Source organism: Rhodotorula paludigena (genome assembly GCF_050403205.1).
Source record: "Rhodotorula paludigena JCM10292 DNA, Rt_paludigena_JCM10292v1_ctg4, whole genome shotgun sequence".
NCBI lineage: Eukaryota > Fungi > Basidiomycota > Microbotryomycetes > Sporidiobolales > Sporidiobolaceae > Rhodotorula > Rhodotorula paludigena.
Genome location: NW_027481454.1, coordinates 405,265 through 427,125, shown reverse-complemented (window position 1 = coordinate 427,125; position 21,861 = coordinate 405,265). Strand labels below are relative to the sequence as shown.

General features: G+C 64.3%; 12 protein-coding genes across 12 annotated transcripts; 6 read left to right on the top strand and 6 right to left on the bottom strand.

The window, feature by feature from the left end:
- Positions 1–11: 11 nt before the first annotated feature.
- JCM10292_004838 (amidohydrolase family protein) lies at positions 12–1,585 on the top strand (the record flags this gene model as incomplete). The annotated part of the gene is made up of 6 exons (XM_076646374.1): positions 12–58; positions 149–707; positions 769–861; positions 942–1,212; positions 1,273–1,359; positions 1,422–1,585. 6 exons carry the CDS (start codon positions 12–14, stop codon positions 1,583–1,585), a joined length of 1,221 nt encoding a protein of 406 aa, XP_076508130.1.
- A 552-nt stretch (positions 1,586–2,137) lies between these two features.
- JCM10292_004837 (uncharacterized protein) lies at positions 2,138–2,911 on the bottom strand (the record flags this gene model as incomplete). The annotated part of the gene is made up of 3 exons (XM_076646373.1): positions 2,138–2,191; positions 2,247–2,618; positions 2,678–2,911. 3 exons carry the CDS (start codon positions 2,909–2,911, stop codon positions 2,138–2,140), a joined length of 660 nt encoding a protein of 219 aa, XP_076508129.1.
- A 338-nt stretch (positions 2,912–3,249) lies between these two features.
- On the bottom strand, positions 3,250–4,512 carry JCM10292_004836 (uncharacterized protein; the record flags this gene model as incomplete). Its single annotated transcript, XM_076646372.1, has 5 exons — positions 3,250–3,384; positions 3,484–3,657; positions 3,715–3,747; positions 3,817–4,185; positions 4,246–4,512. The coding sequence occupies 5 exons, from the start codon at positions 4,510–4,512 to the stop codon at positions 3,250–3,252; spliced, it is 978 nt and encodes a 325-aa protein (XP_076508128.1).
- A 396-nt stretch (positions 4,513–4,908) lies between these two features.
- JCM10292_004835 (uncharacterized protein) lies at positions 4,909–6,449 on the bottom strand (the record flags this gene model as incomplete). Its single annotated transcript, XM_076646371.1, has 6 exons — positions 4,909–5,048; positions 5,112–5,661; positions 5,737–5,909; positions 5,985–6,097; positions 6,198–6,252; positions 6,320–6,449. The coding sequence occupies 6 exons, from the start codon at positions 6,447–6,449 to the stop codon at positions 4,909–4,911; spliced, it is 1,161 nt and encodes a 386-aa protein (XP_076508127.1).
- Positions 6,450–6,683: 234 nt separating this feature from the next.
- GCN4 (amino acid starvation-responsive transcription factor GCN4) lies at positions 6,684–7,985 on the bottom strand (the record flags this gene model as incomplete). Its single annotated transcript, XM_076646370.1, has 1 exon — positions 6,684–7,985. One exon carries the CDS (start codon positions 7,983–7,985, stop codon positions 6,684–6,686), a length of 1,302 nt encoding a protein of 433 aa, XP_076508126.1.
- Positions 7,986–8,584: 599 nt separating this feature from the next.
- On the top strand, positions 8,585–10,996 carry SMN1 (Smn1p; the record flags this gene model as incomplete). Its single annotated transcript, XM_076646369.1, has 7 exons — positions 8,585–8,814; positions 8,938–8,996; positions 9,067–9,251; positions 9,311–9,629; positions 9,689–9,801; positions 9,861–10,310; positions 10,379–10,996. The coding sequence occupies 7 exons, from the start codon at positions 8,585–8,587 to the stop codon at positions 10,994–10,996; spliced, it is 1,974 nt and encodes a 657-aa protein (XP_076508125.1).
- A 71-nt stretch (positions 10,997–11,067) lies between these two features.
- TAN1 (putative tRNA acetyltransferase) lies at positions 11,068–12,508 on the bottom strand (the record flags this gene model as incomplete). Its single annotated transcript, XM_076646368.1, has 5 exons — positions 11,068–11,457; positions 11,521–11,656; positions 11,715–11,808; positions 11,887–12,238; positions 12,305–12,508. The coding sequence occupies 5 exons, from the start codon at positions 12,506–12,508 to the stop codon at positions 11,068–11,070; spliced, it is 1,176 nt and encodes a 391-aa protein (XP_076508124.1).
- A 137-nt stretch (positions 12,509–12,645) lies between these two features.
- On the top strand, positions 12,646–14,630 carry SSL1 (TFIIH/NER complex subunit SSL1; the record flags this gene model as incomplete). Its single annotated transcript, XM_076646367.1, has 9 exons — positions 12,646–12,968; positions 13,028–13,160; positions 13,226–13,322; positions 13,382–13,487; positions 13,547–13,654; positions 13,713–13,783; positions 13,851–14,191; positions 14,263–14,288; positions 14,375–14,630. The coding sequence occupies 9 exons, from the start codon at positions 12,646–12,648 to the stop codon at positions 14,628–14,630; spliced, it is 1,461 nt and encodes a 486-aa protein (XP_076508123.1).
- Positions 14,631–14,799: 169 nt separating this feature from the next.
- Positions 14,800–15,876, bottom strand: VPS28 (ESCRT-I subunit protein VPS28; the record flags this gene model as incomplete). Its single annotated transcript, XM_076646366.1, has 7 exons — positions 14,800–14,830; positions 14,892–14,923; positions 14,997–15,057; positions 15,124–15,266; positions 15,360–15,482; positions 15,555–15,785; positions 15,844–15,876. 7 exons carry the CDS (start codon positions 15,874–15,876, stop codon positions 14,800–14,802), a joined length of 654 nt encoding a protein of 217 aa, XP_076508122.1.
- A 554-nt stretch (positions 15,877–16,430) lies between these two features.
- On the top strand, positions 16,431–18,399 carry ICE2 (Ice2p; the record flags this gene model as incomplete). Its single annotated transcript, XM_076646365.1, has 8 exons — positions 16,431–16,548; positions 16,652–17,154; positions 17,226–17,356; positions 17,447–17,575; positions 17,660–17,725; positions 17,847–17,988; positions 18,079–18,133; positions 18,242–18,399. 8 exons carry the CDS (start codon positions 16,431–16,433, stop codon positions 18,397–18,399), a joined length of 1,302 nt encoding a protein of 433 aa, XP_076508121.1.
- A 248-nt stretch (positions 18,400–18,647) lies between these two features.
- Positions 18,648–20,385, top strand: ERG20 (bifunctional (2E,6E)-farnesyl diphosphate synthase/dimethylallyltranstransferase; the record flags this gene model as incomplete). The annotated part of the gene is made up of 9 exons (XM_076646364.1): positions 18,648–18,767; positions 18,892–18,916; positions 18,990–19,102; positions 19,178–19,258; positions 19,323–19,445; positions 19,532–19,620; positions 19,679–19,964; positions 20,069–20,280; positions 20,382–20,385. The coding sequence occupies 9 exons, from the start codon at positions 18,648–18,650 to the stop codon at positions 20,383–20,385; spliced, it is 1,053 nt and encodes a 350-aa protein (XP_076508120.1).
- A 516-nt stretch (positions 20,386–20,901) lies between these two features.
- JCM10292_004827 (CFEM domain-containing protein) lies at positions 20,902–21,846 on the top strand (the record flags this gene model as incomplete). Its single annotated transcript, XM_076646363.1, has 6 exons — positions 20,902–20,961; positions 21,043–21,130; positions 21,197–21,249; positions 21,318–21,408; positions 21,477–21,703; positions 21,772–21,846. 6 exons carry the CDS (start codon positions 20,902–20,904, stop codon positions 21,844–21,846), a joined length of 594 nt encoding a protein of 197 aa, XP_076508119.1.
- Positions 21,847–21,861: the final 15 nt, after the last annotated feature.

Genomic DNA, 21,861 nt, shown 5'->3' with positions numbered 1-21,861 from the left:
CTCGCGTCGCGATGCCCGCCTCGACCAGGCCGCTGCTCGTGGACGTCCACACGCACATGTACGGGCTCATCTGCTGCTGCCTGTGCTGGCGAGTCGAGTAGTCAGGCTGACCGCGCCTCATCTTCCTTTCGGCCGACTTCGCTTGCAGCTATACTCCGACGTATGTGGATCTCCTGCGCAAGCGGGACCAGGTCCCGAAAGTCGTCAGGAGCAACGACGGGGACGAGCGGATGATCTTGCTCAAGGAGGAGGAGGGCAAGGGCGCCAGCGCGAACGGGCGACCCATCGGGCCGCAGTACTGGGACCGCGCCGAGAAGATCCGCTTCATGGACACGCACGGCATCGACGTCTCGGTCGTCTCGCTCGCCAACCCGTGGCTCGACTTCCTTCCGCCGGACGAGGCCGTCCACGCGGCATCCGCACTCAACTCGGAGGTGCAGGCGTACTGCTCGTCCTACGGCGACGCGCAGGCGGCCGAGTCCTCCTTCGCCGCACAGACCAAGAAGCGCTTGTTTGCGTTCGGCTCTCTGCCGCTTGTGCCGGGGGTCGAGGTGGACAAGGTGATCGAGGCGGTCAAGCAGGTCAAGGGGCTGAGCCACCTTCGAGGAATCGTCATGGGTACCAAGGGGCTGGGCAAGGGCCTCGACGACCCCGAGATGGAGCCGATATACGAGGCAGTTGCGGCGGCGGGCTTGGTGGTCTTCGTTGTGCGTTCCTGAATTTCGCTTTGCCCGCGTACCAGGCTTCATTGACTCCCTCACCTCGCAGCACCCTCACTACGGCATCGACACGTCGTACGGTGAACAGAACAACGGGCATGCGCTGCCCCTCGGACTCGGCTTCCCCTTTGAGACCACGATTGTCCGTCTCTTTCGCGTCCTTTCCGTTCTCTGCACTTGCACCACGACTCGGGATTGACGTGGTCTTGACTGCGACAACAGGCTATCGCGCGCCTCATCCTCGCCGGCGTCCTGGACCGCCACCCCGACCTCAAGCTTCTCCTCGCGCATTCGGCTGGCGCTCTCCCCGCCCTCTCCTCCCGTCTCGCCTCGTGCATCGCCCACGACCCGCACGTCAAGGACCGCCTGCAGCACGACTTCCGCTACTACCTCGGACAGCTGTGGTACGATGCGGTGACTTATGGTCCGGAGGAACTTGCGCTGGTCGAGCGCGTGGTGTCGCGCGCGAACAACTACGAGAGTCGGGACGAGCGTGCGTTCGTGAATGCTTCCACGGGCGTCAGGCAGCTATTACTGACGTTCCGCCCTACAGAGCTTGCTTTCGTTGACCGAGTGAACGACCGCAAGGACCTGCTCGCACCCGAAGGGCACTTCCCCGGAGTCGAGCGCATCCTCTTCGGTACATTTCGGTCACCGCCGGCATTCGATAGCTCGGTTTGCTGACTTGACTGCATCTCGCAGGCACCGACCACCCTTTCTTCCCGCCACTCGAAGGCGAAGGCGACCGCTGGCGGTCTGTCGACGAGAACCTCGACGCGATCGCGGGCGTGGCCGGGTGGGCCGACGGCGAGCGTGCGAGGGTTATGGGTCTGAATGCGGTCGATCTGTTTGGCTTGGGCATCTAGAAGCTCACGTGCATTCAGAACGACTGTTGCGCAGGCTTGACGGGTTTTCACGAAGACTCGCTTCTCAGCCCTCCTTTCAAGGCGTATCGGATCGTGAGGGTCTGTGTGCGAATGTTCCAAGGCACGAGAGGAGATGGATTACAGATGATGGTATTTGAGAAGAAATAAAAACGAGCAAGGTCATCTACGCGAAAGAACGGTGCGCCGCCTCCCAGTCTTCCTTGGTCCGGCCGGGGAAGTAGCGCGGCGCAATGCGGTGGCCGATGCTAGGAAGGAGTTGGAGGCGGCGCTGAGGCAGAGAAACAAGGCAGAGCGCCGCGTGAGTCCGTGCTGCTGGTTGTCAAGGACTAGTTGTAAAGCACCTGCGAGAGGGAAGCTTCATGTTGCTGTCCGAGCGACTTCGTGTCGTAGTGAGCCGTGTGCGAGGGTGACTCTGAGCGGTGGCTACGCGCTTGCTTGCGCAACTCGTGCAAGACCCGCTGTGAAAGGTCAATCTTCGAGTTGCGATGAGCCCCATGATGTTCGACTTGTGGGTACGCTTCGGGGTCGCCGTCAACAACGGAGACCTTCGATACCCGTCAGCGCCTCGCGAAGCTCCTTGAAGTGCTGCAAGCGGTGCGCTTAGTAAAGCCATGCTTGCAAGTCGTCGTCGTCTGCTTACCCAGTTGTTCTTGTCGGCATTTTTGAGCGGATCGGCGGCGAAACTGTCCGCAATGCTCTTGATCTCCTCGCTAAATTTGAACCTCTGTGCAGAGACGGAGGCATTCCAAGGCGTAAGCATGGCCTCGTACAGCTCGTCCATGCGGTCGACGAAAGGTTCCGGCGGCACAATATCTCGAGCTGGTTGGGTTGGCAAGCGCAAGCTGAGGCATAGTCGGAAGATGGAGAAGGCGAGGCTGCTCGCCAGCACCCGCTGGTCAAGGCAGGCATCGAACGAAATAACGCCCGTCGGAAAGGTATGCTCGCTTTCGAGCAGGGGTGCATTGATGGCCCAGGGAGCCGTCGCATAGAGCTGGAAGAGGTCCGGCTCGAACTGGAGGGAGCAGCTGAGTCAGTCAGGGGTCGCAGGCCCTGGGAAGGAGAAAGATGCACAGGATGACCGCCTCGGGCGCGAGTCATGAGGAGCGAGACCACGGTGTCAAACCAGCTGAGATGCATGGCGTTTTGCATGAAGAACTGGCCGTGCTTGCTCAGCCGGTCATGCGAACGAGGGTCGGAGTTGACCAGAAGCTTCTGAAGAGCATCCTGGTAGGTGGGAGGCAAGCAGCTCAGGTGTACCGCGATACGCACGACGGCTTCCTCCGGCGGGGAGCCGGTTGGCCGCATGTCCTTGAATGAGCTCAGAGAACGGCCTAAGGGGAACAAGGAAAGAAGAGAAAGCCGAGCATGACCTGCGAAACCTTAGCTATCGGACTGTCCGTTACACCCCTGTCTGAAGAACGCAAAGGACGCTTCGGCAGGCCGTCCAGCCGTGGGGATCTCGAGCGGTGCAGGTCAAAGTAGGAGACACAAGCGAGAAAGTTCAAGCTTGACCGTTGTGACTGGACGAGATTGCGAGCACACCAGCCTGCGGTAAAATACGCCCGATCGCGGCGAGGCCCTGAGGGCAGAGAGCGCACGATCTGGCGATGGCAGAAAAGACGGTCGGGAACGGGTGCAGCCTACTACGCGAAGGAGCGGTGCGCCGCCTCCCAATCCGCTTTAGTACGACCGGGAAAGTAGCGCGGTGCGATGCGGTGACCGATACTAGGGAGAAGTTGGCGCTTTGCGAGCGAGTGCTGCTCGTCGGGATGGTGGCGCTGCGATATGACGCGGATCGGGACCAGGAGCGGAAGGAGTTAGAGCATGTCTGACGAAAATGAGAGCGCATGTCTGACGAAAATGAGAGCGTAGCGCACGAGAAATTCTTCCACGTCGTCGTGATTGCTCCAAGGGCGGTGCGGCTCAAACAAGGCGTGGTGAGCAAGATCTCCGTAGTGCTGCGATTGTTCGTCCTGCGGATCGGACCCGCCGCGGCCGCGAGCAGGCGGATAGCTCCCGTCGGTATCGGGCGCAGTGCGCTCAGGCAGTTCCTGCGAAGTAAATGGTAAGCAGGAGACAACAATCGGAAGTAGGCGTAAGGGACGAACCGCTGTGAGGTTGGCCTTGAGCTTGGCGAGCGGCTGGAGTAGGGGAAGCATGCGAAGTGAGCACCAGTCCGATCGGGCAGAGCCGAGGGAACGTGATCACACCCAGTCTTCGGCTGCCAGCTGCGGCTGGTGTATCATCCTGTCGCGGAAGATCATGATCTCGTTTGCGAAGAGCCACCTGTTGAACGTGCTCGCCGACTTCCAGAGCCGGTGGCACTCGACGTAGATCTGGTTCATCTTGGCCGTGAAGCGTGCCGAGTTCGTCCACTGCGGGTCCTCGTGGATCGGCCTCAGACGGAAGATGACGAACGGCAGGCTGCTGGCCAGCACTCGCTTCTGCTGCGACAAATCGTCGGAGGTCGAGCCGTCGGCCGCGGGGAAGAGTGCGCGGTACGTTTTGAAGGGACGGAGAAAACTGCCGACGATCAGCCAAGGCTTCGTGATCATGGTGACCACAAAGCCGCGGTGGAACTGCACGTGGTTGCATCAGCGCGGTATTCGAGTGAGACAGCGGCGGACGCTTGCCTCGACCCCTTGCATTGCGTCGTAGCGGAGCACGGCGATGATGTCCTTGTACCACTCGCGGTACATCTCGTTGTAGGTGACCACCATGCCGAGTGCGGTCCGCTTCTGTCCGCTGTCGTCCACCAAGAGCTTGGCGAGCTCTCTGCGCAAGGTGATGCAGCGCTCCTGCACGGCCTTGTCATGTTCAGCCTGCTTTGGCGGGACGAGCGAGTCGACGCCGTGCTTGAGCGCAATCAGCGCCAGCTTTGCCTCCTTGTCAGCAGAGGAGGTCATCGCAAAATGCGGCCGTGCAGACTGGAAGACGACCAGAGGACAAGAGAGCAGTCAGAAAGCCAAAGGGACTTTCGAGCTCAGCGGAAAGTCCGAGAAGAGCGCAGTCAGGAGATCGCGAGCGAGCGAACAGGAGTGACTTCGCGATGCGACGCGAACCTCGAGGCGGTGCATCAAGACTGAGAAGTAAGCTGCGTCGAGACAAACACGTAGCCGAGCGAAGCAAGCATAGCTCAATTCGCTTGATCAGTTAGAATTGCCGGAAGTCAGCGTAGAAGACTCGGACTTGACTGCGGGCACGGCGGTGAGCGGAGGAGCGTTGAGGACCAGGTAAGATGAGGGAGATTTGACGTACCTACGACAAGATGCTACAAGGAATGCGCTGCAATTACGGCGACCTCAGACAAGCGGATTCTTGACGGCCCTGCGTGTCAACCTGCGCCTCCTCGACTGCGCCCACACAGGCGTCGCCTTCTCGCCCTGCACGACGCACGGCGTCGCGCTGCGCGTCCCGTCGAGGTGGATGTAAGTCCAGCCGTCTGCACGAGGAGCCGTCAGCTGCTAGGTCCTTTGCACGGAAACAAAGCAGAAGCGAGACGCACCGGCATCGACCGCCCCGTCGCCCGGCGCCGCGTCCTCCCACTCTCCGAGCCATCTGAACCCGCCCGGCAGCTCACCGCCGACGATCGCCTCGCTCTGCCACATGCCCTCGCCCGCCGCGCCTCCCGCGACCGCGGCGCCCGCCGCCGCCGTGGTCGGCGCGCCGGGGATGCGGCTCTCGACCTCGAGGCGCTGCACCTCGACGACCTCGCACTCGAGGTCGGCGTCGGTGAGGGCATCGTCCTCGAGGAGGCGGCGCACGAGGCGCTGCCACGCCTTGCGGCGGTCGGGGCGCGCGAGGCGCTCGTACGCGTCGTGGAGGAAGGTCTGCGTCCAGGGGTGCCCGAGGAGGAAGGTCGACTCGCCGACGATGAGGAAGACGAGGCGCCAGGGAATGACGGGCGCAAAGAGCGCGAGGACGAAAGTCGCGACGACGCTAAGCTGGAGGAGCGCGCGCGTGACGCGCTCGTCGCGCCAGGTCAGGAGCGGGACGGTCGAGCGGAGCAGGTCCGACAGGTCGGCGACGCGGCCCATCATGATCTGGATGTTTTGCTGTCGGAAAGAGAGAGAGAAAGAGAGGATAGGGTGAGCAGTCGAGCGTGAGGTTGAGACGCGAAGGAGGCGCACAAGATTCGCGAAGTAGTCGACAGAGCCCTCGGATGGCGGTTCCTTCGCAAGCGTGGTCGGACCCTCTTGCGACTCGGGCGGCGGCCCAGCCCCACGCTTGGCCTGGTAGGTCGTCAGGAGGATGGAAACGAGAACAACGCTCGGGATGAAGACGGCGAGGGACGGCCAGTAGCCTGTGAGACCGCGGCAGGGCAGTCAGCTCGTCAGCCACCTGAGTCCGACAGGAATGATAGAGAAGGCGCACGCACACAGCATGGCCCAGGCAGCGGCGAAGAAGAGCGTCTTTGCGGGATCCTCCCAGCGCAACACGGCCTCGACTGCATCCTGCGCGACAAAGATCGGGCCCGACTTTTGCACGAATCTGCATAGCCCGTGCGAGCGCAGTCAGTCTCGTAGGCTCTCGGGCATGCAGGCAAGCGAGCGAGCCGAGATGACGGCGAGGTGGGGCGGGGAGGACGCACCGGCGGAAGTTTGTGCTCATCGTGGGGAGCGAGAGACCTTCCTTGCTGCCCTGGACTGCACACGCTCTCGCACAGTCAGCCTCCCCCGGGCACAGTGAGCGGGCGCAGCGTCGGGAGCGCACCCGTCTGGGTCGGTCCGGCCTTGAGGACGGCGCCGAGCACGAGTTCGTCGAGGCTGCCGAGGCGCAGCGACGAGAACGGCGACGACGGTTTGTCTGCTGCGCCTCCTGCGCCGGAACTTGCGGCCGACATGGCGACGCGATGAGCGCGAGAAGAGCGTGAAGGCGACCTCGGCAAAGTCGCAAAGCCGCTCCTCCTCGCACGCTCACGACTCGCAGCCAAGACGGAACACAAGAGGTATGGGAGAACCGGGCAAAGCGTTGCACGCGAGGGACAAGGAGAATTAGCTACACAAGGAAAGGGGATACCGTAGGGAAGAGAGCCGCAGAAAGGAAGACTAGGGAAACACCATCGACGCCGCGACCATCACTGCTGCTGCTGCTGCTGCTGGCACGTGCACCCGCTGCGGGCAGCGGCGAGCTCGGCCTGGAGCGCCTCGTTGAGCGCCTTGAGGCGCTCGACCTCGTCCGTCAGGTCCTGGATGTGCTGCGCCTTGCGCGCGCGCGACCGGCGCGCGGCGAGCGTGTTGACGCGGCGCTTGGCCTCGATCGCCGTCAGCTGCTCCTCGTCGAGGTCGTCGGCGTTGAGCGGCTCGCTCGCCGTCGCGGGGAGGTCGACGCCGCTCGGGCCGGGCGTCGCCGACGCCGTGCGCGCGCGCTTGTTGGCGAGCGACGCCGCGACCTTGGTCGGACCGCCGCGCTTCTTGGACGTCGCCGACTCGGTGAGGTAGTTCTTGGGCAGCGTCGGCGCGTTGTAGTCGACCGGCGCCTTCTTCGTGTTGCGCACGCCCGTGAACTTGTCCTTCTGGAACGCCGACTCGGGCTGCGCGAGCGCCGCCTCCTTCTTGAGCTGCGCGATCGACTTGCGCTTGGTCGAGGCCGGGGCAGCAGCGGGCGTCGGCTCGACAGCGGGCAGGCCGAAGAGGGCCGAGTCGGTGCGCGAGATGACGGGCGACGGCGCAATGGTAGGCTTGACGTCCTCCATCGGCGACGACATGGGCAGCGTCGCAAACGAGAGGTCGACCTGCGGCGCCGAGGCGGCCGCGGGCGCCCACTGCGCCTCGGGGGCGACGGCGAAGGAGGCGCCCATCGAGAGCGCGGCCGACGCGAGCAGGTCGGTGCCCGGCGCCGGAGCGAACAGGCTCGGATACTCACCCGTCGTGGACGCGGGCATGGCGAACGGCTCGACGAGAGGCGACTCGTACGAGCTCATGAGCGGCGACGTGAAGTCGGCCGCCGAGACGGCGAGGTCGTACGGGCTGCCCGAGATGGACGATGCGAACGACGACGCCGGCGAGAGCTCGAGGTCGAGCGGCGAGTCGAGGAGCGCGTCGTCGACGGGGCGGAGCGCGCCGGCGCCCATGTCGAACGCGTTGCTGAACGCGCCCGTCTGGAGCGGGGCGGGGGCGGCCTCGGGGACGACGATGCTGTCGGCGTGCGTGTACGCCGAGAAGTCGAGGAAAGCCGTCAGGTCGGCAGCGGCGGCCTCGGAGTCGAGGGCGCCGTGCTTAGCCGACGGCTGGGTGGTCGAGAACAGCGAGGTGTACTGGTTCATGATCTTTGTGGCTTGGCGGGTGCGGTGGACGGGCTGAGCGGGGGCCATGGCGGCAGGGGCTGGGGCAGGGGCAGGTGCGGGTGCAGGTGCTTGTGCTTGTGCGGATGCGGGCATGATTGCGGCGGCAGTTACGGGCACGGTTCGGGTGACGGGGTCGACGACGACGGCTGGTTTTGCGGTTGGGGCGACATGATGAGGGCGAGTGCTTAGAGCGAGGGCTTGACCTTTACGAGGTCTGTAAGAGAGAGCAGCAAAGGCAGAGCGATAGCGTCAGTGCATGCGAGGCGAAGCGGGGGGATGCGAGGTGACCGCGCGGGAACGGATTTTTCGCGGGCGGGAGGGGGACGCACTCTTTGGATCGAGTTCTTTAGGTGGTGTAAGCGCGCGGTGTTCGGAGGGCGGGCAGTGCGTTTAGCAGGCCATGGTGGATGGACTGGGTGCGGTGGAAAGAGAGGAAAGTGCGCAGGTGAAGGGCGAAAGGAGAAGCAAGAGAGCGAGAGCACGCAACCGCACAGCGCCGTCCCCGCGCCCGCGCTTCGGCCCCCTTTCGCACGCGCGGCCCACTTTCTATCTGCGCGCCCTAATTCGCTCCCGCTGCTTTCGGCTCCCGCCCATTCCAAGCAATCGCACGCGTCGGCGGGGTCGGCCCTGTCAGCCGTCCGTTGAGTCCGTTGACTCGCCCGCCCTTCCACCGCACCGCGGCCTGTACCCGCATGAAGGGCGCACAGACCCTCATAGGCGCACTCTGCAGCCTCTCTGCCCTCGCTGGCCTCGCCGCTGCCGCTGTCCAGCTCCCGTTCGCACTGCCGACCACGGCCGGTGGCCGCGGCGGCGATAGGCACTCTTCGGCACCGCTGCAACAGCCCGGCTCGACGACTCCGTCCGACTGGCCGTACCGCCCGCTCCCTTGGGGAGACGTCAACGTCCTCGCGACCACTGATACGTGCGTCGAGCCCTCTGCTCGACGGCGGCGCGTGCTCCGTCCCTGCTTCCCCACCTCGGCTGACGCTCGCGCCCTTGCCTGCTCCCATCCTGCTCGTCTTGCGTCCTTCTGCTGCTCGTGCAGACATGGCTGGCTACTCGGGCACCAGCGGAACGAGCCCAGCTTCTCGGGAGACTGGGGAGGTGCGGCGATCCGGTGCTCGACTCGCTTTGCGCATCCTGCTCACGGGTCTCCTTTCGCGCGCGCATTCAGATTTCTACTCGTTTGCTCATCGTTTGAAAGAGGAGGCCGAGCGGCGTGGTGTCGACCTACTGCTCGTTGATTCCGGCGATCGTGTCGATGGCAATGGTCTCGTTGACGCCGAGCCGTCACCGCATCCAAAGGGCTACACAGCGCTGAGCATCTTCAGCGAGATGCCGTACGACGTGGTGACGACGGTCCGCTTCTCGCCCCGTTCCCTAATCCTCCGTCGCCTGACCCTCTCGACTCGCTCCAGGGCAACCACGAGCTGTACAAATACCCTGTCGCCTCCTACGTCTCGCAGGTCATGTCCGACAAGTTCGGCGACCGCTGGGTCGCCTCCAACGTCAACCTGACCGTGCGCGACCCCTCGACGGGCGCGACCGAGTCTCGCCTGCTCGGGAACCGCTTCCGCAAGTTCACGACGCAGCAGGGGCGCAAGGTCACGGCGTTTGGCCCGCTCTTCGACTTCAAGGCCCACGCGCCCGGAATCGAGGTCGTGGCGCCGTCAAAGATGGTCCGCGAGGCATGGTTCCGCGAAGCCATCGCGTCGGCGCCCGACTTCTTCCTCTTTGGTACGCATGACGTTTTCCGTCAATCCGGCGCGCACGTCGCTGACAGTGTGCGTACGCAGTCGGGCACATGTCTCTACGCATCGAGCCCGACTCGGAGTGGTCGGCTATCGTCGAGGCGATCCGCGAGATTCACCCAAATGTGCCCGTTCTGATCTTTGGCGGTCATCATCACGTATGCATCCGTCGGAAAAAACGGATGCCGAATCAAGGCTGAGCCTGGTTGATTCGCAGATCCGGGATTGCGTGCAGGAAGACAACTACTCGATGAGTCTCGCTGCGGGCCGGTACATGGAGACTATCGGCTTCATGAGCGTGAGCGGCCTGGACGACCCCTCCAAGCCGCCGCAGTTCCGCCGGCGGTACCTCGACCAGAACCGCAACTCGTACGCCTACCACACGACTCCCGACTTTGACACGGAGAAGGGGCGCGCGATCACGCAGGAGCTGGCCGAGACGGCCAAGCGCTTCAACCTGACCGAGCGGTTCGGCGTGGCGCCGCAAGACTACTTCCTGCATCGCTTCCCGCCGACTTCGCCCAACTCGATCTTGCACCTTCTCACGACCGAGGTGCTCCCGCTGCTAATCCGGCGCGATGACCGGTCCTCTGCGCCTTTCACCGTGCTCAACTCCGGCAGTGTGCGCTTTGACGTGTTCAAGGGCGACTTTACGCGCAATGACCAGGTTCGCCTCGCTTCCGCTTTCTGCTCCAGATCTATCTGCACTCAATGACGACCCTTTCGCGGCAACAGTGGATCATCCTCCCCTTCACCAACAACTTCCTCTACCTCCCTTCAGTCCCGCGCCGTCTCGCCGCCAAGCTGCTGCACCACCTCAACGTCGTCGGCGAGCATGGCCTCGCCTCTTCCGCCGACGCCGAAACCTTGACCGCTGACGAGCAAGCGTCTCTCGCACGTTTCGTCGAAGAGCACGGCTCGCACATCCTCGCCTCGCGCGACTCTGCCGCGCTCGAGCACGCACACCGCCGCTCGCTCGCCGCCTCCACGTCCGCCTCGGCACAAGGCGGGAAATGGCGCCCGCGGCGCACTTCCGAGGGGTATGTCACGCTCGACGCGTGCGGCGGGAGCGACCGGGGGGAACAGCTCGGGGACGATACGGCGCACCGGCCGTTCCGGAGCGCGAGGCAGCCGGTCTTTGTCGCGACTGAGCTGCCGCCCGGAGACGACGGGACGGTCGACGTCGTCTTCTTTGACTTTATCGCGATCGACGTCGTGAGGGGCTTGAACGCCCTGGGCGGGAAGGAGGATGGCGGGAGGTATGCGCTCGAGGAGGTGCAGACGTACATCGACCCGGAGGAATTGACGGCCAACACGCTCATGGAGACGTACGCCAAGCGCGTGTGGAATTAGACTCCTCTGATGCAACGGACACTGTATCATTCCTCTCCCTTTGTTGTGAAAAGCGAGTTGACCACATCAGACTACGCGGGCTGGGCTGCCGCCTCCCCCTGCTTCTGCGGCTCCTCCACCGCCTTATCGTCTCCGCCCTCCTCGTGCCCCTTCTCCTTCTCCTCCTCGTCGGCCTTGCGCCTCCTGACTTCCATCGCAATCTGTTCCAGGTTGAACTTCTTCCCCCTCCACAACCTCCCCTCGACGATGCTGAGCCCATACACGTTCTTGAGCACAGTAGGGAGCAGCACGACGTCCGGGTTCTTGAGGTCGGCGCGCACGCTCAGGATCGGGCGCGAGGGCACGGGCGACGAGATGGACGGCGCCGACGCGAGGCGCGAGATTTGCGCGCCGAGGAGCTGCAGGAGGACGCTGCGCGAGAGAGGGGCCGCGTGCGACCGGATCGAGGGCTCGATGGCGTACTGCGATCAACGAGAGACGTCAGACCGAGGAGAGGCAGGGCTTCGCGCGCGGGAGGGACGTACGGTCACGGTCGTTTTGCCGTTCGCTTCCGCCCAGGCAGCAAAGGTCTGCTCGATCAAGCGGCCGGACTGCTGCTCGACCTGCTCCACGGACAGTGAGTGGCACGTGATAGTCGTCGGCGAGAGGCGCTGCACAAAGCTGGTCAAGCAAGGGTCAGTAGGCGAGCCTGCGATGGGCGAAACGAGAGAGAACGCACCGCGTCCGCGACTGGCCCGTCTCCTGTACTTCCGATACGATAGCCTCGGTCAGCTCGACCGGGTCGTAAGGCCAGGCGGTGGCGATGAAGCAGACTGCAGGTCTCGTCGAGGTCAGCTCTCGCATTCTCTCGGCGGTTCAGCCGCTAAAACACATTTTGGGAAGAGACTCACGGCACTCGGTGTCGGTCTGGATGCTCTGGAAGCGGGGCCGCTCCTTGCCCTTGCCTTTGGCATCAGCCGCGCCGGCCTTGCTCGAGCCAGGTGCCATCTTGCCGCTGCCCCTCCCCGCCTTGAGCGCCGCGAGTTCCCGCTCGATGCTCGCCTCGATGTCCTCGTCATCGTCTTCGTCGTCTGAATCGACAACGGCGGCAGGAGGAGCAGGTGCGGCGGAGGTCTCGGCGTCGACCTTGTCTGCATCGCCGTCGTCGGCAGCAGCAGCGGTCTCCTTGCCCTCGGCCGCCCTCGCCTGCCTCGCTGCGACCATCTTCTCAATCCGCTCGGGCGGGTAGAGGCGGTCTGCGACCTGTACCAGCCGAGGGAGCAGATGTCAACCATGCTCGAGCGAGAGGAGAGGAAGAGGGAAGCGCACCTCGTCGAGCAGGTCGTACATTTCCCCGACGCAGCGCGACTCCTTGCCGCGCACGGTGGTGACAAAGATGCCCTTTCCTCCCACGGGGCGCTTGGACTGGTATACGTGCGCTCCTGCGCCGCCTTTGCCCTTGCCGCCCTTCGCCCCTGCACCGCCCTTGCCCGGGCGGGGACCCTTGCCAGAGCTCTTGTTGTTGGCAGCCATAGCTCGTGCTCGCACGCTGGACCAAGTAGAGCGAGAGCGAGTGGAGCGGGAAAGGGCAAGAGGTGGGGCAGCGAGAGACTCTGCAACCTGCCACTAAGCCGCTCTCCCGCGCAGACAGCGTGTGGGCAGCGCCAGACATGAGCAGGAAACGCTCCGAGCGCGACTTCATCGCCGACGACGACGAGCCCGTCGACGAGCTCCTCCGCGACGACGAGGACGAGTCGGATCTCGACCTCTCGTCCGACGACGGGCTCGCGCGCATGAGGAGGACCAGGGGCGCAGCGGGCAGGGGCGCATTCAACGGGCGCAGCGCGGCGCAGGCACAGCGCGGGCGCGATAAGGGCAAGGGCAAGGCCTGGGAGGGCCAGTTCGAGCGCACGTGGGACCAGGTGCAGGAGGACGAGCGCGGGAGCCTCGAGGGCGCAGTCAGCGACCTCCTCCTCACGTCAAAGTCCCGAAGGTGCGCCGCCGCCGAGCCGTAGTCGGCCCCTTGCTCCTGCTCACCGCCCTTTCCTGCAGGATCCTTCGCGACACGGCGTCGATTCAGCGCGGTATCATCCGCCATGTTTACCTCGTCATCGACCTCTCGAGTGCCATGCTCGTGCGCGACTACAAGGCGACCTGGCTCGACCTTACGCTCCAGTACGCACAGGTGCGCTCCGCTCTTTCGCTCCATCCTGCGCACGTCCGCGTGTATTGACTCGCCATCTTTTGCAGGACTTTGTCACCGAGTTCTTTGACCAGAATCCGATCGGGCAGATGGCCGTCATGGTCACGCGCGACGGTCTCGCAGAGCGCTTGACCCCCTTGAGCGGTTCGTCCGCTTCATCTGCGTTTCCCCTCTGCTCCAGGCTCATCAGATCCGACTCGCAGGCAACCCGGCAGATCACCTCAAGGTGCTGCAGAACAAGAAGAAGCTCGAGGCGCGAGGGGCGCCCAGTCTGCAGAATGTGCTGCAGCTCGCAAAGACAGGACTTGCGTGCGCATCGCAACGTCCGCTCATTCCCGCCGGCCCGCTGACTCTTCACAATGATGCAGTCATTTGCCGCCACATGGCTCTCGAGAAGTCATCGTTATCCTGGGTTCGCTCACGACGTGCGATCCGACGAACATCCACCAAACCATCACCGAGACAGAAGCCGAGCGGTGCGCTGCAGCTCGTCCGCAGAGACATACTGCCAGACTGAATGACAAGAATCCGCAGAATACGCGTCAACATCATTGGCCTGACGGCCGACATGAAGATCTGCCGCGACATCTGCGACCAGACAAAAGGTGCGTTCTCGCGCCCCCTCTTCCCCATTCATCCGCGCAATCCAAACTGAATGAGACTCTTACCGAGGCATCTACCGCGTCGCGCGCGACGACCTCGCCTTCCGCGACCTCCTCTTCGAGTTTGTCTCGCCCCCGCCGACGCTCGCGCCGTCGAAATCGCACGTCCTCGGCGGGCCCTCTCCCTCCGCGCCCTCGTCGTCCGCCGACCTCATGCAGATGGGGTTCCCGGGGCTCGTGCACAGCACGTACGCGGGCGTGTGCGCGTGCCACGGCCGCCTGCGGACGAGCGGGTACATCTGCCCGCGGTGCAGGGCGCGGCTGTGCGACGTCCCGACCGAGTGCAGGGTGTGCGGGTTGACGGTCGTCAATGCGCCGCAGCTCGCGCGCAGCTACAGGCACTTGTTCCCCGTGCGTCGCATGGATTCCACGCTCGTTGGTCCCGCCTACATGGTAGACTGACTCGCCCGAGCACGCTGCAGGTCGCAAACTACGAGCGCGTCCTGCAGTGCGTCTCTCCTCTCCGTCTGACGGCTCTCCATCCCCGCCCTCCCCCTGCTCACCCTCTCGCCTCCCTCCCTCGCTCGCCCACAGTTCGTCGCCCTCCGACCCTCCCTCGTGCCACTCGTGCACCTTCCCCTTCTCCACCTCTTCCGCCCTCCCGCCCACGACCGCCGCCGCCGCGGCGGGGCTGGGCGACCTTTCGCCGCTCGGAAGGTACCGCTGCCCGAGGTGCGCGGGGCACTTTTGCCTCGAGTGCGACAAGGTCGTGCATGATGCGCTCGGGTTCTGCCCTGGGTGCACCGAGGGAGGAGGAGGCGGCAGTGCTGGTGGAGGGTCGGGGACGTAGAGCTTGGGGGGGAGGAATGAACTGCGCGACACCGTTGAGACAAGAGCGGCAGTTGCGAGTGGAGGGAACGAGTGACATTGCGATGTTAGTTGCTGCGGAGGAGGTACAAGACAACAGACTAGAGGACAGCACAAGACGGGGATACAGCAGGAGGTGGAGCGTGGCGTGTCTAGCGGGAAGACGAGAGGGAGCGGAAGAACCTGGGGCGCAAGGCATGTCAGCACAGATCGCGCGGAAGGAACAGAGTAGGGGTTGACGCACTCCGAGTAGGCATGCTCGACGTCGAAGAGCATCTGCGACGGACCGGCGCAACATGTGAGCAAACGAGGCACGGCAGCACGCGAAGCGAGCCGAGCGAAACCGCACCTGGCGCGACTGTTCTTCGGTGATCTCTTCGCTCGCGCGCATCTGGTTCAGGGTGATGAGCCTGCGCAGCCGCACGCAACTCCGTCAGAATCGTCTGAGCGCTCGAGACCGGCGGCGGACAACGCACCAGTGCAGGATCTTTGGCCGCCCTTCCCACTCGTTGCTGTTCTTGAAGCGCGTGTAGCCCGACATGAGGTCGGTCAGGAGCGGGTGCAGCTGGTCCTTGGCGCGCAGCTTGAGCTTGAGCGCGTCCATGAACGTGATGAAGTTCTGGTGGCACGCAGCAGGGCGGAGTGAGCGGATCGTCGGGGGGCGGCAGAAGCGACAAGGGAGGGCTGTGCGCGAGAGAGCGGGGAAACGCACCTGTGTGGTCTCTGCAACCCACTTGGCCGTATCTGCGCCGCCGACGTTGCCGTCTTCTGCGCTGTGCTCGACAGTGGCCGGCAGGCCGACGCGGAGGCGATGTGCGGCGGCGGTGCAGTCCATCTGCGAGAGGGCAGTCGTGGTGGCGGTGAGTCACATGTGTCAGTCGACAGCAGCGAGACGAGGCGTGCGCACGCGGTACTCTGCCATGAAGGCGTCGAGCGAGGGGACGGCGTCGGCGACGAGCTTGGTGATGGTCTTGTACTGGGCGAGGAGCTTTGTGCAGGCGGGGGCGTACTGTGCGGCGGTGATGGAGTCGCGGACGTAGGCGCGCTCGAGGTAGTTGAGGGCGACGATGAGCGAGTAGAGGTTGGCGAGCTCGTCGATGCGCTCGCGGTCGGCGTTCGAGTTGGCGAGGCGGACCTCCTGCGGGGGTCGAGCGGGGTGAGTTGGTGCTCGCGCATGGAGGGTTACGGGTGCGCACCTCGTCCAGGTTGAAGGCGAGCGCAGCAGCCATGGTCGGGGGTCGGGAGCGGGAGGTGGGGGGGCCCAGCGAGGACGAGCGAGGGAGCGGGAAGCGCAGAGCAGCGGTGCACAGTCTCGGTCTCGATCCGGGGAGTAGCTCTGGCGCCTTGCTGGCTGCACTCGAGCACAGCGAGCGATGTCGTCTCGGGCAAGACACTCGCCGCCTTGGCCTTGTCGCATCCACCGCTGACCGTGCTGACCGCGAGCTGCAAAGAGAGCGCGAGCCTGTGCTGATCAGAGTGTCGCTCTAGACTGTCTCCATCTGCTCTAGCTCTCTCCCGCTGCGGTCGTGGCTGCCCACGTCCCTCGACTCGCTCCGATCAACACGCGCATCCTCGACTGCGCTACACTCGCACCACAGCCACCGGTGCGTCCAGCAGCCCTCACAGGAGACGAGGAGGGGCCACACCACTGCTCGTCCACCCAGTGCACCGCCGCGACGCGTTGCCCTCCTTCAACCTCGTCCCGCTATGGCCTCGCCCTGTCTCCAGCGACAGCTCCGTCCAGACCTGGGCTGACCCCACTCGCACCGTCGCAACAGCCGCAATGACGGTCGGCGCAGTGCTCGACCGCTCCGTGCGCGTCGCGGCCCACCTCTCGAGCCTCGGGCAGGTCCTCCTCTACCTCCCCTTGACCCTCGACATCGCCGGGAAGGAGTGCATGCGTGAGTCAAAACGGGCCCTCGTCGTCTTCTCGCTTCATAGAAGGGAAAGGCAGGCGCGGAACCACCATTGCGCAAGTCTGACTGACCCGCTCGTCGACAACAGTCGCCCTCTCGCTCCTCCTCACCGTCTCGTTTGGCGTCTCGGCGACCCTCCACCTCATCGTCCGCAACACCAAGCTGAAACCGCTGTCGACCCTCTTTGCCTGGCTCACCCCGCTCCTCATCCCCGCCCTCCTCCTCCTCACCCTCAACCTCTACTCGACCTCGCCCGCCGCCTCTGCCTCTCTCAAGGACCGCATCTTGCACGCGACGCACCCCTCTCCGTCGTCTCCCGGTACACCAAGCCCTTCCTCCCCGTCCTCTCCGCTCTCCGCCACGCTCCTCTCGCTCGCCCGCAGCGCCCCCTCGGCCTGGGAGCGCGTCCTGCGCACCTCGTCGCCCGTCTTTGTCATCCTCGAGGGCCTGTGCACCCTCTTGTGCATCCAGGCCGTGAGCAGGTTCACGGTCGCGCGCATCGAGACGACGAGGAGCCCCGACCTCCTCAAGATGCTCGTCCTCATCGCCGCCGCCGGCATTTACGTCGGCTCGGCCTACTTCCTCTGGGAGGTCCGTCGTCGCCCCTTTCCTTTTCCGCCGCCGCGAGGGGCAGGCTGGCTGACCGTTCCGCGGCCACGCAGAGCTACGGCGCCGTGCCGGACCGCATCTCGTCGACCCTGATCGGCGTCGCCGTGACGACCATCGTCTTCCTCAGCGGCATCAGCTTCTCGATGCAGAAGGGCAACGTCATCGAGACGTCCCTCATGCTCGCGTGCGTTGTCGCCCCCTCGCCATCTCTCACTCTGCGCCCGCCGTCGCTGCGGGACAGGCAGACTGATAAGTGTCGGCGGTCACCGCGCAGCTACGCCGTCTTCCAGATCTTTCACCTCTCGTCGAGGCCGCAGATGTACACTGCCGGCCTCCTCAAGCACGTGTTCAAGGCCCCGGGGTCGAACGGCCACCCGCCGCTCCCGCCCGTCGTCCTCCAGTCGTGCGTACCAGTTCGAAACGATTCATGCTGCCTCTCTGCATTACGCAGACTGACGTCGCATAGTTATTCGCTTGCCACGCACAGACTCGACGCAATCTCGAGCGCCGTGAGCCAGACGTTTGGCGCCGGCGTCGAGTTTGTCATGGCTGCGTGCGTCCAACCTACCGCCACGCTTTCAGTCGCGCCTGTCTACTCCAGCAGTGCCACGCGCGATTGTCCCCAGTAGAGCCTCGAAAAACCCTCTGACGCCTCCCCCGCCGCGCGCACGCAGCTCGTCGGCACTCCCCTTCTCGGTGATCGTCACGCTCTTCTACCGCGTCGCCGTCCTGTACGCCGCTACGCGCGTCGTGCTCGCGCTCAAGCGCCAGACGGGCGGGTACGAGGACAACCGAAGATTGAGCGAGGAGGAGCCGGTGCGTCGAGAGAGGGGTCCAGGGCTCTCTGTCGGTGCGGGGTCAATCGGATGCGTACTGACTGGACAGTGTTCTTGTTATTGCGCACAGGCTGCGCGCATCATGACGGTCGTGCTGACCTACTCGCGATCGCTTCTCATTGCCGGTGAGTGCGGCGACTCTCGACCTGTGCCCTGCACTGCTCTCCTGCGAGCGGCTCGCATGCTCGCCGCAGAGGTTGCTGTACCTCACTGACACTCCGGTCCGCCACCAGTGTACACGCACCTGCTCCTCCTGTCCGAGTCGAACGACCAGGTGTTCTGGCGCTGGCTCAACATCTTTTTCATCCAGGCCATGTGGGCGCTCGAGATCCGCCTCGGGGCGCACCTCGACGACGAGGGCGCGGTCGAGAACCGGTGGAAGGCCGAGTGAGGAGGAGGCTTCCGCGGCTCGCGAGGAGCAGGGATGGATGGAGGGTCGAGTCTCACGGTCCGCTGTACATACGCGCCATACCCGCATCGTTCTGCAGTCGTATCCGCAATACACGCAATACCCTCGTACGCGCTTGAGCATGAGAGATTTTGACCTTGTCCTTGTCCTCGCGGCTGCTGCACCGCTTTGTCCCCCCCTTCCCACTCTCTTCTCCCCCTTTGGAACGCGTCTCTTTATCTCGAGCGAGGATGAGCTCTGCCCAGAAGCGCGAACAGTTCCTCGCCGTGTGGCCGTCGCTCGCGGGCGAGCTGGTCGAGTACCTCCGCGGCGAGGGCATGCCGCAGGACGCCGTCGACTGGTTCAAGCGCGTGAGTGCCCGTGCTCTGCGGGCTGTACACAGGCTGGGGACACTGCCTGCACCCAGCCTGCGCTCAATGAAGCTGCGAGGCGACGTCGCGCTGACGGTCCTCTTCCTCGCTCGAACGATGGCAGTCTCTCGACTACAACACTCCGGGCGGTCCGTTCTCCCCCCGAGACCGTTCAACAGCCCCGCACAAGCAAGCTGACGCGTGCCAGTCACGCGCTCGCAGGCAAGCTCAACCGCGGCATCTCGGTCGTCGACACGGTCGAGATCCTCAAGGGCTCGCCGCTCTCGGACGACGAGTACAAGCGCGCAGCCATCCTCGGCTGGTGCATCGAGCTTGTGCGCGCGCTCTCCCTCGGCCGCTGAAAGGGTGTGGACGCCGTGCTGACGGGCGGATGATCGCGCGCGGAACAGCTTCAGGCGTACTTCCTTGTCGCCGACGACATGATGGACCAGTCCATCACGCGCCGTGGCCAGCCGTGCTGGTACCGAGTCGTGCGTCCACTCGCTCTCCTCTCCCCGCCCGTAGCCGCGCTGACGAGCCCGGCGAGGCGAGCAGGAGAACGTCGGCAACATTGCGATCAACGACGCCTTCATGCTCGAGGCGGCCATCTACTACCTCCTCAAGAAGCACTTCCGGCAAGAAAAGTACTACGTCGACCTCCTCGAGCTGTTCCACGAGGTGCGGCGCGCCGGGAACTCCCCTTCGAGCAGGTTGCGAGTGCACAATCCGCTGACCACTCTGGGAAAATCCTGTTCCGCGAACAGGTCACCTTCCAGACCGAGCTGGGCCAGCTCATTGACTTGATCACCGCTCCGGAGGACCACGTTGACCTGAGCAAGTTCTCGCTCGACAAGTGCGCTTCAGATCTGCTCATCAAGCGCGACGCCGAGCTGACCATTCCGGTGAGACAGGCACCACCTCATCGTCGTCTACAAGACGGCCTACTACTCTTTCTACCTCCCCGTCGCGCTCGCCCTCCACATGGCCGGCGTCACCACGCCGTCTGCGTTCCAAAAGTCGCTCGACATCCTCATTCCGATGGGCGAGTACTTCCAGGTGCAGGACGACTACCTCGACTGCTACGGCACGCCCGAGCAGATTGGCAAGATCGGCACCGACATCCTCGACAACAAGTGCAGCTGGCTCGTCAACCTCGCGCTCAAGAAGGCCAATACGGAACAGCGCAAGGTGCTCGACGTGAGTCGGTGCATTTCCCTGGTGGTGTTACTCTTGCGGTGCTCCCATGGCATCCGGAGAAGCTACGTCAGCGTTGGTAGCTGACTCAGCTCGCTCGTCCGCAGGAGAACTACGGTGTCAAGTCGTCCGACTCGGAGGCGCGCGTCAAGGCTGTCTTCCAGGAGCTCGAGCTCGCGCGCGAGTTTGAGCAGTACGAGGCCGACTCGTACAAGCGCATCAACGCGCTCATCGACGAGATCCCCGCCGAGGGCGGGCAGGACGGCCTCAAGCGCGAGGTGTACCAGAGCTTCCTCGCAAAGGTGTACAAGCGTCAGAAGTGCGTGGTTCTTCGAGCGACTCTCCCGTTGATCGGCTCGGCGCTCCAAACTGCGTGCGCAATGAGGAAGAAATCGATCTTGACCGCTCTCTGTCACGCAGGTAAACGCAGGGACCAGCACCGGAGTAGAGGACGTTATCGCAATCTCAGTCAACCGCATTGATACCCTCTTGACTGCATCTGCTGTGGTACTGTGCATGCTGGTCGGGCGCATGAGCGAGGAGCTTATACACTTTGACTGGCGGAGGTAGGTCGCCGTTTTTGTGGGTTGAGAAGGCCGCGCTTTCGTCGACCTCGGGCGCTTCGCCGTTCTGCTGCCCGCGTGGCAAGGCATGCAGCATGCTCAGGCAGCGCCACTCGCAGGGGATCGGCGACTAGAGCGGCCGACGAAGCCGGTCCCGGGCTCCTTGGGGCCTCGACCGGCTGCGCCGATTGCGCTCTGGTTCCCCGACCAGGCAGGTGATCCCGTCCTGGTTGCCCCCACATTCCAAAAGCCACGAGGGAAAGGCATGCTCAACCTCGTCAGTGCTCGCTGTTGGCGTTCCCCACGCAGGCAGGACCCACTCTTCTCCCTCTCACTCCCTCCTCACCAGCACGCACTCGCACGACCCGATTAGCACTATGCGCTCGACTCTCGCTCTCGCCACTCTCGGCTCGCTCGCCTCGATCGTTTCCGCACAGGTGCGCACTCGCTCAACCTTCCAACGCCCCCTTGCCTGCGATGAGCTGACACGGGACCTGCCTTCTCCTCCCTCCGCGCAGTCGACCCCGTCGCAGTGCTTCCTCAGCTGCTACAGCGGCCAGCTCTCCTCGTCGTCCTGCTCCGGCCTCACCGACATTGCCTGCCTCTGTACGCTCACTCCTGCCTCTGGACCTCACCCCTCTCCGCCGAGCTGACAACTCTTCTCGAATGCAGGCAACGACACCCAGTTCCAGGCCAACGTCATCTCGTGCTTGCAGTCGTCTTGCGTGCGTTGGCATGCTCATCTTCCTTCGTGTCTCTCCACCTTGGACCTGACCCAGCTCCCGCCTGACAGACGGCCGAGGAGATTGGCCAGGGCGCTGCTTTCGCGCAGACGACTTGCCAGGCCGTCGGCGTCTCGATCAACACCGCGCTCCCTTCGTCCAGTGCGTCGTGCTCTGGCCCCGACTCATTTAGCCGCTGCAGCAGTTGACCCCTTCGCCTTACCGAGTAGCCGCTTCCGACGCCCAGACCTCGACCTCGGACGTGCCTTCGTCCGTCTCGAGCGCCGTCTCGTCCGTCGTGAGCTCGATCTCCGAGTCGCTGAGCAACGCGCCGTCCGAGACCCAGTCGAGCATCTCGAGCGTCGCGAGCCAGGTCTCGTCCAGCGCCGCGGCGGGCGCGTCGAGCATGAGCGGGACTGCGACGGGCAACACGGGCGCGGCAAGTGCCCAGCCCACCGTGCGTGCCGCTCCTTTACCTCTCCCAAACTCGAGCCTGCAACTTACCGTCTCCTTTGCGACACGCAGAGCGGCGCTGCAACTTTCAAGGTCGGTGGCACCCTTGCCGGTGCCGCTGCGCTCATCGCCGCCCTTGCCTTCTAAGCGCCATCTCACGGA